This window comes from Trachypithecus francoisi, unplaced genomic scaffold, assembly GCF_009764315.1.
Source record: "Trachypithecus francoisi isolate TF-2019V2 unplaced genomic scaffold, Tfra_2.0 Lachesis_group5, whole genome shotgun sequence".
Classification (NCBI taxonomy): domain Eukaryota; kingdom Metazoa; phylum Chordata; class Mammalia; order Primates; family Cercopithecidae; genus Trachypithecus; species Trachypithecus francoisi.
Window position 1 is genome coordinate 63,192,113 of NW_022681470.1, and position 14,460 is coordinate 63,206,572.

At 43.0% G+C, this 14,460-nt stretch overlaps 2 protein-coding genes across 11 annotated transcripts in view; one reads left to right on the forward strand and one right to left on the reverse strand.

The window, feature by feature from the left end:
* Nucleotides 1–14,460, forward strand: part of SRGAP2 (SLIT-ROBO Rho GTPase activating protein 2) — a 255,006-nt gene that overhangs the window by 41,591 nt on the left and 198,955 nt on the right. The gene's annotated exons all lie outside the window — the stretch shown is intronic.
* On the reverse strand, nt 3,478–4,087 carry LOC117075601 (ragulator complex protein LAMTOR5-like). The gene has a single exon (XM_033198085.1). It carries the CDS (start codon nt 4,014–4,016, stop codon nt 3,741–3,743), a length of 276 nt encoding a protein of 91 aa, XP_033053976.1. The 5' UTR covers nt 4,017–4,087; the 3' UTR covers nt 3,478–3,740.

Here is a 14,460-nt window from a genome sequence, read left to right on the forward strand (position 1 = left end):
GTGTTTTCTCTCTTTCAACTCTGACTACCTGGCAGTCAGCCTAATCTCTGCTCTCGTGTTGACACTTTAATTCAACATTTAATTACCTATCTTGGTATCCATATGAATTTGATTTTTTTTTGGCTTTTTTTGAACTCATAAAAGGCATCCTAGTTCCTAGAGGGCAATAGTGCCCATCTTCCCCCATCCCCCCGGTGGACACTCTTTTCCAAAAGACACGTGGTACCCCTCACACCTGAGCTGTGGTGGTTGGGTTTGTCCCCTTTGCTTTTGTTTGCAGAACACCTTTACACCTTTTGCACTTGACGGTTCTGTTGTACTTGTAAGGAAAATCAGTTGAAATAAAAAGAGATTAAATTGAGAGACAAAAAGATGCTGCCATACTTCCAGTTAGAGGCAGACTTTAGTCTATATTTTCAGATTTATTTTGATTATATAGTCTCCCAACCGCCACTCCGTGGCTGCTTTTCTTTGTAGTTCAGCAATCAGGAGTCTGTTATTCTCTTTCCAGTGCTATAATTAATAGTCTGGTCTAAAATATAAAAACCTGAAAGTTTTTTTTTTTTTTTTTTTTGAGACGGAGTCTTGCTCTGTCGCCCAGGCTGGAGTGCAGTGGCTGGATCTCAGCTCACTGCAAGCTCCGCCTCCCGGGTTCACGCCATTCTCCTGCCTCAGCCTCCCAAGTAGCTGGGACCACAGGCGCCCGCCACCTTGCCCGGCTAATTTTTTGTATTTTTAGTAGAGACGGGGTTTCACCGTGTTAGCCAGGATGGTCTCGATCTCCTGACCTCGTGATCCGCCCGTCTCGGCCTCCCAAAGTGCTGGGATTACAGGCTTGAGCCACTGCGCCCGGCCAAAAACCTGAAAGTTATTAATGGAAATGTCACTATTCACCTCATTTTTACAGAGGCTACTTGGCCTCTAAGTCATTGAGTCTTTGGAAAAACATCATTTAGCATTGACTCTGTGCAAGAACTGTGCTGTATGCTGGGGATTTAAAGACAAGTAAATAGGGTTCCTGCCTCTGAGCGTGCATCATCTCACTAGTGAGGCTCACATACAAACAACCAGGCAGAATTCAGTGTCATTGAGAAATGTTATAATTGAGTTATATATAGGGTTCTTATTTTGCGCTTCTCTGTAGAGTAGTAGTTTCCATACTGTGTGGTATTTGCCTGTTCACTTGCCTGTACCATGTCTCTTGAGGGCCAGGAACAAATACGGATATAGACATGGAACCATGAGCGAATAGATGCTTCTTAATAATGCTAGGCCTGTCTTACAAGGTGTTCCATAGTGGAGCCACCTGTGAAACAATGGATTTTGCCTTCTTGTTTGTTAACTAAATGCCTGATTTGCTTTTTAGGATTCTATTAGGTTAAATCATATGACATTACCATTTTGTTGATAATTTCACGTGATTCCATGTAATAAAAAGACATCAATTTTACAGACTTCTGGTTTTCTTTAAGTTTAGGTCATGCACAGAGGTGAAGTTCTGCACAGGTACTGGGCATCCTATATGTATTTCCACTAGGTTACTATTTCTGAGTGTGAGTCTCTATTTGGAACTTCAGAGAGGGAGCCTGTGGCCCAGCTATTCCTGTGTCACTCAGCTCTGGCGTGGAATTCTTCTGGGTAGTGCCTTTTTGTAGTCTGGACAGGGAATAAAACTGCTGCTTTGTGCCCATTTATAAATATTTGCATTTACCTTGGAGAATGTACAAGACCCGGGCTTCATGCGTGTGTGAGAGAAAATAGCAAGTGAAAAGGATGTGTACACAGCAGCATGAATGGGGTGCTATTCTTAGCTGGGGCTCTAACCTAGAGAACAGGAAACAAGATGCTTCTGAATGTGGACTACGGCTGCCCTATACTCGAGCCAAGAGGCTTCGAGTCATAGGGAAACTCACGACAGTTGCTAGTGTCCTTCAGACCTTCCTCTTTTGTAGAAAGTTTCATTCTTGGTGCATCTCAGACTGAGATGGAGGGGGTGGCTCTCTTTTCTAAGGAATCTAGAGAGAAAGGGCAGATGTAGTCTTGAGCAGTGGGCTTCTCAGCTGTGCTGCTTCTTCCGTAGAGACAATCTGGATCTATTTGGTTGATGGAGCAGCTCCTCTCATTCTGAGTGGGTTTAGCATTTGAGAAATAGTGGGGTACCTTGGCTGACTGGACTAAACCTTCTTTGGCAATTTATAATAAATGCTCTCTGATTTATTGTTTATTCTTTCACATTAAGGTTGAACCTGATCTGCCTTTGAAAGTTAAAGAGCAGGACTAGGACTAGAAATGCCTGATGTATATACTGTAGCACACAGCGGAATGTCGTCCATTTTTTAGTCACTTGGTGACTACTGATTAATTGATTTGAATATGTCAATGTCTGGCAATTGGACCAATTACTTAGCTTCCCTATCTGATGGTATGGTTGATAGAAATGTTTCCAGGTGGCATTTTCCCACAGGATTAGGATGGTGATAGCATTAGCCAGGATCTCTTTTGTCATTACCACTGTTACTGAATGATCTGTATTTTGAACTTCCTTGACTTAGTATTATACATCCAGCCCCTACCCTAAATGCTTATTATTTAATATTGACAACTTACAGGTTAATGTTTCAGCCTCCCGAGTAGCTGGGATTACAGGTGCCTGCACCATGCCCAGCTAATTTCTGTATTTTTAGTAGAGACGGGGTTTCACCTGGTTGGCCAGGCTGGTCTCAAACTCCTGACCTCAGGTGATCCACCTGCCTCGACCTCCCAAAGTGCTGGGATTATAGATGTGAGCTACCGCGCCCGGCAAAACAGCATATCTTTAATTAGAACCCAACATGAGATGGTATTTCTTCAAAGAGGGCCTGAAATTGTGGTATTACCTCCAAGCGAACTCTATGAAAGGGATCGGGTCTGTATATAAACCATTTAATTTCTCCATTTCTCTAAATGGGAAAAAAAAATTTGTTTTTTGTTTTTTTTTCTTTTTTACTCAGAACACCAAGTCCATTCAACCACCTCAAAAGAGGTTATAGCTAGGGCGCCCCTCTTAGAAGAAAAGACATTTTTTTCCTTTAAGATTGGTGCATGGAAGCTTAGAGCCTCATTTCACCATCTCTTCTGATTTGATATAGATTTATAAGAAATGAATATGGGGAAAATACTGGCTGTGGACTTGGTAACTGTTAACTTGGTGAACAGCCTGTTCTGTTTCATGTTAACTGTGTACTTTGACTATTCAAGATCCCCATACTTCTCATTTGTCGTGCCACGTCATTGCTGCAAGTTAGCCTCCTTAGAGAAGATACATAGCAGTTAGCTGTCTTTGCCTGATGGGGAGGAGTAGGGTAGAGAAAAGAATGTGACCAGTTGTTGTCAACTTCTCTATGGAAGTGGTAACCATGTCAGAGCCAGGCCCTGGAGACCTGGCTTGGAAAAGCATGAAGTTTTCCTACCAGGGACTTCTTTGTTTTTTCCTTCCTCCAAACAGATTTATTGAATATAGCAAAATTCTATATACAAAGTGACCTGGACCTGCTGCTTCAAAACATGGTCCTTTCTTACTAATATCTTGATAGTCAGTCCATAGAGCATTAGAAAGCAATTGACTCTCAAATAAATAGAAAAGTGTCCAATGCACATTAAATGAATGGCCTAACTACTGGAACTTTAGTAGTTCTATAAGGTAATTAACATAGGTAGGATCGAGTTCCTGTGACAGGCTGCTGAAGAACAGATATGAGGCGTCAAGAGGCCATTTTGTGCACTGCCACTGTGATGCCATCATATTTCTGGATCATAATGTTCCCATTATCTGATTCTAGACACATCACAGGAATGTCAGTGGAGTCAGAGGTTAGCTTAGCTGCTTGCTGGGCTAGAACAGATATCACTCCAGCATGCTCGTCTGACAGGGTCTCACGGTAACCCAGATTAAGTCCTTGTGAATCTGTGCACAGGACTCCAACAATGGAGGGATTCTTCACTGTGCCTTCCAAGTGCTGCTCCAAGGTTGTCTCCATCCCACCCACCGACCACCCGGGCTCAGAACCCAGCGACACGGCACATCCTTCACCAGCACAGGCGTCAGTCACTTCCCTACCGGGGACTTCTGTAGAGCCCTAGACCTTTCCATCTTAGTGCCGAGTTAAATGAGTCATATAGCCTTCAGGTAAAGTTATTTCCAAGGGATTGTGAGAATGTGCCCAGCTTGGTTTGGACTGTGTCACACTTACTTGTACTGGCTTATCTTTGCTACTAATTTGTATGTGTATATGTGTTATTTTTCTTCTAACTATTGTTGATGATTTGAGTGATCCTAAAGATTTTGATGATGGTAACTTTCTATAAGAGATGTAGATGCAAGAGGCCCAGAGAATTGATCTTGCCCTTCATCTGACACATTGTGACCAGTTTGTTGAACATGGTAAGACCTGGAGTTGTCACTTCGAATGTGTTCTTAATCTGGGAAATTTGAAGAGGTCTGCAGCAGGGAGGCTGGTCAGGGAAGTAGCTTTGCAAAATAAAATCTTCATACTGATGCAATCGCAGGGAACTTGCCTTTGGGTTTGTGATTGCAAAGTGCTGAATCAGTCTTTGGTGTGGATACAGAATATTTGAAGCTAGTTGAAGTGTAGGGGTGTCAGGACAGGAGAAATGATGAGATGAAGGCTTATCAGAGGCTGAAGGTCATGTAATTTTTTCCTAGTAAAGGTTCCTTTGATGTGGAATTTATCTGTTTAGCCCACCTAATTGGAGTTGGGATCTGGTGTCTGTCCCTGAAGACTCTGCTGTTGGCCCTGGACTACTTAATTCTCTTTGCTCACCAAATTGATGACGTAAGTTACAAGTTATGAGATTTAATGTTTAGAGTATGGTTTTGGATTATAGGTTCCTTGCATTCTTAAGTTAGCAGTTAGCAGAAAGAAACCAAGAGAAGTAGCATGGTACAAACAAAACCCCAAATAAGTGCTAGTGTTAGAGAGACCTGGGTTCAAATCTTAGCTGTGCCACATGTAAGTTTTATCATGAGAGTAAATTGCTTAATCTCCCAGAACCTCAGTGTTCTTGTTGCTAAATGTGCACAAAATAACTAGCTATCTTATAGGGAAGTTGTGAAGTTAGAGTGAGTGAAGGTGACATGTCTAGTAAGGGCCTGGCATGTAGAAGCACACAATCAGCTTTAGCTGTTTCTGTTATTAGCAGTGGACTTAGCACTGTGTAAATCTGTCCCTCCATGCTTCCCACTTGCCCATTTGTCAAATGGACTTGATATTCCTTGCTCAATGGTTGACAGGGAGCCAAGTGAGATATCTGAGCTGTTGGGGATGGATGTGTATCTCAAGATCCTGGCATCCAGACTGGGGCTCTACAAGTTGCACTATATTTGCAAGTTGTAGCAGAACTATATTAAAAACATGCCCTGCCTGTTTCCCCTTGTTGGTCCTCCCATTCAGAGAGGGGCTTTCTGGCCTTGTGCTTTAAATAGTTCTCAGATGGTAACGTGGATAGTAGATGAACACAATTCTTGTGAATCCATTTGCCTTGTGTTTGGGAGTTCTATTCTTAGACCACAATCACCGGAATAGAAAGCCTCTGACCCCACATCCAAACTGAAGCTATGTGGGCCTGGCTAATGGATTTCTTTGGGAAGCTGGGACAAAGGACTGGGTCTGCTTCTGTCATTGACTAGGCCAGGTATGGAGCAGTCCATTAAAAACCAGTCTCCTCCCAATTGTCTGGAGTTTATGAGCCTGGCTTACCTAGGATCATTTCTATGTTATGATCCTAATTAAAGTTCAGCTTGTTTACTCTGCTCCAAGCGAGGAGTTACAGGGGAATCAAGGCGGATAAGATGTTTATGGATGAACCCTGTTTCATTTTCCTCGGATCCACAATTAAAGAATTAACAGCACTTGTTATTTATTGAGCAGAACTGTGGGAGGGAGGAGGGCTTTAGTGCTTGTTTTGCTGCTTCTGTGAGCCCAGGGCTGCACCAGCAGCATTTCACTTTTAATCCTTAGTATTGTTAGGCCTATACTTCCACCTATAGAGGTGGAAATTGAGGATCTTAACTTGCCCAGGGGTTCCTGATCACAAACCTTCTACTACTTCATACCTTGAACACCATCTCTTCTGATAGATGGGCAACAGTATGGTCATTTCTGTGAAGATACTGGTGACTTAAAAGCATTACTAAATGTTTATTAAACACTTGAATATAGTTATTATATATGTGAGAATGGATTCGCATCTAGGGCTCCTGACAGTATTTGTCAAGATGCTGGCCCCAGACCCTGAGTTTGTCATGTTATGTAGGCATATTTGGTTGCCCAACTCTGAAGCCAAATGATGCCAGGGAGAGGGAGCCTCCATACTGTGGGGGTGTTTCTAAGAGCAGCCTGATCCTTAATTATCCTACTAAAGATAGTGTCCTCGGTTTGTGGAGTGCCTTTCTGCAGGGAACCCCTGGAGCTACCAGAGAGGTGATCTCAGCCTCATAACATCCCTGTTAAGGTAGGAGGGGGCTGAAATCATTTGTTCTCCTTCACATTGAAGGGAGACTCAGGCACAGATGGGAGACAGAGGCACAGAAGTTAAATAATTAGTCCAAGGTCACATCAAATGATTTCCAACTCAGCTGATGAATCTATCTAGGTCTTGGTCTCCCAAATATTGCAGCTTCCCTTACAATGTAATTTGATCTCAAACACTTTACATGTCTTATTTTTCTTCCTCCTTTTTCTGTTTTGGTAAATAAGATGTTTTTTACACCTACTGCCTGATTAATGTTGGGTTTTAATTTAGCCCTCCAAGATGATCAACGACTAACAGGAAACTGCTGCCAGAGTGTAGTTTATAATGTACCCTTTTTCCTATGCTCAGTTTTCTGCTTCTATATATTGTACATAGTCTGTGTGGGTTAAGAACTTTGGGACTCTCAAGAGTCACCTTGACCGAGGAGCTTCTGCGGTTGGGAATTGTCACCTTTCTCAGAGCAGTGCTATTGGGAAAAAAAAATCTAGACATTTTTTGTTCTCAGCTTCACAGAGGAAGTGGAGCACATTCAAGGGTAGCCCATTAGCTTCTCCTATAGGAATAGTATAGATTTGGCTTATTTTATTCCTTGTTTATTATATTATTATTATTCATAAGCATACCTTTTTAGTTACCCTCATGATTTAGTATCTGTAAGAACATGAGCTTACTGTTCGTGTAATATTTGTCCCTGTATTTTAGATGGGAGTTGCTGAGGTGGTGTAAGGTTTGGTGACTGCATCTGGCCTCTCAGGGAAATGGCCAAGTTGTTCAGATTCTTAGCTGTATTATCTGAAGTTGTCAGCGTCATTGCTTACTACTGTGAAATAAGTTATAAAGAGGAACTTTTAATAAAAATAAATAGATTCACTCAGGGGAGGGGTATTCATTGTTGGTGAAATATGTCTACTACCGGATGCTTTTTGGTCTCCCAATGACCCATCAAACTGCACATCTTTTGGCTTTGAATATATTCAGTTCCGCATTTATTCCATTCAAGATTTTTTGTATCCTTATTATGTGCGAAGTACTGGGTTGGATACTAGGTGACAGAGATGAACAAATCCCTAGTCTTAGGATTCCACAGCGGATGTTGGAATTTAGTGCCGTTTAGCTTCATTAGGTTCTGCAGTAGTCCCAAGATTTTCCAAGATCGTCCTGTCCTCCAGTGTCCTATTGATTCAACTTCAGAATATATCCCAGACTCTGTCCCTCTTTATACTCTTCACTGCTGTTGCCCTGGGCCCATCTGCCATCATCTCTCACCTGGATTATCTCAGTAGTTTCCCAACTGGTTTCCTTGTTTCCATTCTTGCCTCCTTCAGTCTACTCTCAATGTAACAGCTAGAACAATCCTTTTACAATGGAATTCAGATCATGTTTACCCCTCTGTTCAAATCCTCCAGTGACTTTCCATTTTTTATATGATCTGGCTCCTACTATCTGTCTCACTGAGTTTCCTACTACTTTCCTGCTCTTTCTCCTCTTTTTGTTTTTTTTTTTTTTGGAGACGGAGTCTAGCTCTGTCGCCCAGGCTGGAGTGCAGTGGCGCGATCTTGGCTCACTGCAAGCTCCGCCTCCCGGGTTTACGCTATTCTCCTGCCTCAGCCTCCCAAGTAGCTGGGACTACAGGCGCCCGCCTCCTCGCCCGGCTAGTTTTTTGTATTTTTTAGTAGAGACGGGGTTTCACCGTGTAGACCAGGATGGTCTCGATCTCCTGACCTCGTGATCCACCCGTCTCGGCCTCCCAAAGTGCTGGGATTACAGGCTTGAGCCACCGCGCCCGGCCTTCTCCTCTTAATAAACACTGGACTCATGATATTTCCTTTAACATGCCAGGCATGCTTGACCCTGTCCTGTCTCAGGGCCTTGCTGTTCCCTCTGCCTGGAACATTCTTCCCATAGTGTCTGCATGGCTCACTCTCTCACTGCTTTGGATTGTTGCTCAAAAGTCACCTTATCAAAGGCCTTTCCCAAAGGATTAAAAATCATTCTACTATAAAGACACATGCATGTGTATGTTTATTGCAGCACTATTCACAATAGCAAAGACTTGGAACTAATCCAAATGCCCATCAATGATAGACTGGATAAAGAAAATATGGCACGTAAACACCATGGAATACTATGCAGCCATAAAAAAGAATGAGTTCTTGTCCTTTGCAGGGACATAGATGAAGCTGGAAACCATTATTCTCAGCAAACTAACACAGGAACAGAAAACTGAACATCACATGTTCTCACTCATAAGTGGGAGTTGAACAATGAGAACATATGGGCACAGGGAGGGGAATATCACACACCTGGGGCCTGTCGGAGGGTGGGAGGCAAGGGGAGGGATAGCATTAGGAGAAATACCTAATGTAGATTATGGGTTGATGGGTGCAACAAACCACCATGGCACATGTGTACCTATGTAACAAACCTGCACATTCTGCACATGTATCCCAGAACTTAAAGTATAATTAAAAAAAAAAAAGAAAAAGAAAAAAAAAAAGTAACTTTATCAAGAACCTCTAGGCTACTCTGCATAAAACATACCCCACTTCATATTTCCTATTTGATATCTGACTTCCCCTCTTCCTTCACTAAAATGCAAGCTCCATAAGGGAAGGGATTTTGTCTGTTTTGTTCTGTTGTATCCCTAAATACCTAGAAGGTGCTTAGTAAATATTTGTTGATTGAATGAATAAATCAGCCTATTACTTAATCAGTCAATGTCCTCTGTAAAAAGGACTTCTCATACCATTGGCACATATCTGTATGATGGCTGGTGTAGAGAGGGACATGGTCAGAGTGGCTCTGTCTGTGTGGAATAGTTTTCTTAGTATAATCCCAGAAGACTCCTGTTGGGGTTAAGCCACAGATTTAGCCTTATTAGTACCACTCTTTAATCATAAAGTCAGAAGATGTTACGATTGGAAGGGATCTGGGGGACTGTTTGGTCCTCTTTTCTCATTATTGATGTGAGAATAATAGAGCCAGGCCGGGCGCGGTAGCTCAAGCCTGTGATCCCAGCACTTTGGGAGGCCGAGGCGGGCGGATCACGAGGTCAGGAGATCGAGACCATCCTGGCTAACACGGTGAAACCCCGTCTCTACTAAAAAATACAAAAAACTAGCCGGGCGACGTGGCGGGCGCCTGTAGTCCCAGCTACTCCGGAGGCTGAGGCAGGAGAATGGCGTAAAACCCGGGAGGCGGAGCTTGCAGTGAGCTGAGATCCGGCCACTGCACTCTAGCCTGGGCGGCAGAGCGGGACTCCGTCTCAAAAAAAAAAAAAAAAAAAAAAAAAGAGAATAACAGAGCCTAGAGAAAGTAAGTGAATTACTCACAGTCATAAATCTGTAGGGGTCAATCTGAAATTAGGCTTCTGACATCTGATTCTGTAGTCTTTCCTACATGTGTTCCCCCTGGCTGAGACAGTTCGTAGGCTTTCAGATTTGACAATTTTCTCTCCAGTCTCTAAACAGGAGCTTTTATCTGGACATTCTAGGTTAGCATAGATGGACAATTCTAGGTTAGCATAATGTGTGGAAATCCCAAAGGGTGAGCACTGTGAATGGGAACTACCCCAGATGTGTCAGGAGCACCACAGGCACTCTCACTCTTCCAATGGCAGATGTGTAGGGTGGAAAGGAAACCAAAATCCAAAATCAAGACCCTTTGTCACTCCAGTTCTTTTCTTACATGTCACAGTCAAATGTCTCCATTTAAATTCAGATTTTTTGATGAATGCCCAGACCAGCTGCAGGCCCTTTGGGCCAGAAGCCTTGATCTCGCCAACTGTTCATTTTCTTGATGGACTTCCTTATTTCAGGCATTTGTGTGTAGCTGGTCTATTGTGGATTTGTCAGAGGGGTGTAGAGCTCACTCTTTGGGACAGGCAGTCCTCCCCGTGCAGCATGTCCTGAAGCTGGCCTGCCTCCATCCTCTTTCTAAGTGTGTGAGGTCTTTTGTTAAACAGGGTAAAGTGAGAGAGGACTCCTAAAAAGAGAAAAACTCTTCCAGCATTTGCTGGAACATGTTTGTGAACTGACCAAGATGTAATTGGGATGGCATAAAAAAAGACTTACATTTTGCTTAATTTCTTGCTGTCTGATTTGTGATATATGGTGCCCCAAATTGAGTTTAGAAGGAGCTTTGATCATATGTCAAGAAAGTGTCATATTTAATTCTACTCCCTGCGGCCTCTCTTACAATACCAGTCATGCATAAAGCCCATGGTTTTGCTGCATCTAGGTTTACTCAAGCAACAGCTCTGGACTTTCATGATTTACACTAACATATTTCTAGTTTGTATCTGAAATGTACTCTGAGGATGCTGACTTCTAGATAGCTATTTTTGAGTTAAGGGAAGTTCACGTCTCCTGAGTATAGTAGCCATACCACCTGGAGAGCTTCATTTTGGTTTGGTGACAAAATTTATTTTAGCTTAGTTTTCTTACATTAGGTGGGGAAAATAGAAAGACTAGAAAAGTTTAGGGCATTTTTCTGAGACACTCAGCAAAACTATGAGGCCTAGAATTGAGAACTGGGTGTTACTCTATAGATGATGTCTTTTCAAGCTGGGCTAGTGGAGTTTCTGAGCAGCAGCTGCATTCTCCTCGTACATCTTCAGGTTTTGTAAAATTACCGTTAGCCCTCTAAGTGATCAGATCTGCCTCACTGTCACTCATGGGAGCCCTTGGTCTGGACAAGGTCGACCTGGAGTAGCTGAGTTCGAACAACTGAGGTGGCAGGAGGGGATCTCCCACTTGATTCTTTTTTTTTTTTTTCTTTGAGACAGAGTCTTGCTCTGTCACCCAGGCTGGGGTACAGTGGCGTGATCTCTGCTCACTGCAGCCTCCATCTCCTGGGTTCAAGTGATTCTCCTGCCTCAGCCTCCTAAGTAGCTGGGATTACAGGTGCCCACCACCATGCCTGGCTAATTTTTTTATTTGTAGTAGAGACGGGGTTTCGCCATGTGGGCCAGGCTGTTCTCCAGCTCCTGACCTCAGGTGATCCACCCGCCTCAGCCTTCCAAAGTTCTGGGATTACAGACATGAGCCACCGTGCCCAGCTCTTATATATTTTTTTAATTGAAGAGTTAGAGAAGCAATCTCAAGGTCAGGACAACTCACCCTGAGGTCCTTCTCACTTGTCAGGGATTGTGCTGGATTCTAACTTAGGTTCTGCCATCAAACACAGAATGCTCTGATCCTTAGAGGCAGAGGCAGCTCTTCAGCCTATAGGGTAAATAACCAGGGAATGGAATTGTCACCAATTCTTATTTTGTATGCTGAAAGTTTTACTTTAAGATTTGGGCCTGCTTTTTTCTTTCTCTCTCTCTCTCTCTCTTTTTTTTTTTCCAGTAACAGTTTAAAATTGGTGCCTTAGACACAAGCAAAAGGATATTAGCCCTGCTTTGGAAATAAGTGTGAGCCCACATGTAATTTTTTAGTTTCTCCTCTCCCTTCACTTTTTGGTCTCTTGGTAGTATGCTAATTGTATTCTTTTTCTGCATCTTTTTTCCCCGTTCTTTGGCAGATATTATTACTTGTTTTGAAAGAGTAGGTGAAGAGCTGTTTTAAGACTCTTTGAAAGGGTACAGTATGGATGACAGTCTTGGCTAAATGTAATCAGATCCAGGAAGCTGGAGTCAGTGTGAGCTGGAATCAGTTCAAATGAGCAAAGCACTGGCGCTCAGTGGCAGGAATACAAGTGACCACAAAGTGTTAAACACATCTGGAAAGGGATTCTGACATCATCCTGAAAATCTTTGGGGAATACATATAGCCTGTAGACCCATTCCTCTTTGACCCTGTAAAGATTCTTTGAAGAGTAATACCCTGAGTGGTTTTCTGGCCAGCTTGCCTGCTCATTTATCTTTGAGGAGATGGAAGGAGACAGTATGCCTGGTGGAGATCCACAGGCCCCAGAGGTGTATGGATTGTGCATTTGGAAGTGCTGAAGCTGAGAGACTGGGTCTCTTGGTGGACCCCAAGGGATCTGCTTTTCCTCTACTCATTGTCCCTACACAACTTTTCCTGGCAGCCGGCATTGCTGTTTAGATGGGTTGTTCTTTGCTGTTTAAGTTGTTTGGCAGTGGTGTGTCAGGATGCGGGTTTTCTGAATACTTTCCCAGCTGGTTACTTGAGTGGTGGTTAGGGAGGGGCTGTTCTGGGGCTGCTCTGGAGCTGTCGAGGTCGGGTGTCTGTCTGGATACTCACAGCTGGTCTATAGAGGAGAACGCTGTTCTCATTCTGCTGCCTTTGGTGGTGCTGTGTGTGGCTCTTTAGATGTGGGTGGAGATGAGTTGGGGGAGTTAATGAGATCTTTTTTGAGCTGATTTTGATAAAGTAGTCTGCACTACAGGATTCATTGTGACTTTTTCCCTTAACCTGTGCATACTTCTCTGCTAGCCCTTGTGAAAGAGAGTTCAGCCCCTCTTGCCCTCTTGCTCTTTCGTTCTCTCTTGCCCTTCTGCCACGGGATGATGCAGCAAGAAGACCCTCACCAGAGGCAGGTTCCTTGACCTTGGACTTCCTAGCCTCCAGAACTGCAAGAAATTCTTTTATTTTCTTTTTTCTTTTCCCCTCCCTCCCTCCCTCCCTCCCTCCCTTCCTTCCTTCCTTCCTCCTTCCTTCCTTCTTCCTTCCTTCCTTCCTTCCTTCCTTCTCTCTCTCTCTCTTTCTTCTTCTTCTTTTTTTTAAATTATGCAGTCTGTGGCATTCTGTTATAGCAGCATGAAATGGACAGTCTCCATTTTCAAGAGCAGGCCCTTTTGTAGTTTCTGAGCTAATTATGACTGCAAAGGAAGTTCTATAGGTAGCGTCAGATCTACCACCTAGTAAACCTGCTACCAACCAGACCTAGAATCTAGGATTCTAGATCAAGTACTGGGCAACATGATACCTCTGCAACTTGGCACCTCCGTATATCCCTCCAGTTGGTTCGGCCCATCAGGACTAACATTACACCTCATATCCTAGTCTCTCTTGTAGGCAGAAGCCTTGCCTAAACTCTAAGCTGCTTAGCTCACATTCTGTCTTGCTTTTTTTTTTTGGAGGAGGTTCAGATATAAAATATACAGAAAAGAAATATAATGAACCTCCATGTACCAAACACCTGGATTAAACAGTTATCTCCATTTTGCCAGATTTGTTTCATCTACTTCAGTCTCCCTAAACATTTACATTTGTACAAGAGAAACTGGATAAATACCTAATTCTACATCCTACCTCCCATTTTAAGTCATTTTTCAGAATAATGAGTTAGTGACCTAGTAACCTCCACTGTAGTGACCAATAGTTTTTTTTTTTTCTGAATATGGTTATGAACTCATAGATTATTGTTTGCATTTGATGTGTTTCAGCCCATTGTAGTCACTATTAATTGTTTTAGATGCTTATATTGTCTCATCTTAGGTTAATAAGTATCTCTTCAAGTTGACTCCAATGGCCTTTTGACGTGATCCTGTTGGACTTCGATGGTTTCCTTGCTTTCTGGCCAAAAAAAAAGATGTTCCAGGATCTATATTCTGCACCATACATAGAGTCAGCCATTTCTCTAGGGGCCTTGATTCCTTTTAGTAGAGAACACAGTTTGGGCTGTAGGACTGAATTATTTTTGTGAACCTCCTCTCCTGCGATTACAGCCTGCACCCCTGCTTATAGCCAGTATGAACTCTTGCTGGGCATCAACAGATCGAAAACCACCATGTAGTTCTTCCTCACTTTTAACAAAGATTCATCTCTTGAGAATTTTGTGTTCTACCTCCGTTGTAGTCCTTATGGTTCTGAAACTTTTGCTTCAGTCACCCTGAATTTTGCCAGCCATAGGCATGCCATACCTTGGATTGCCAAACTGCCCTCACTGGAGTCAATTTCTCTGGTTAGAATAGTTGTCCCAACTCATGCTTAATACTCTAGTAAGCAAGGTTCCACCTGG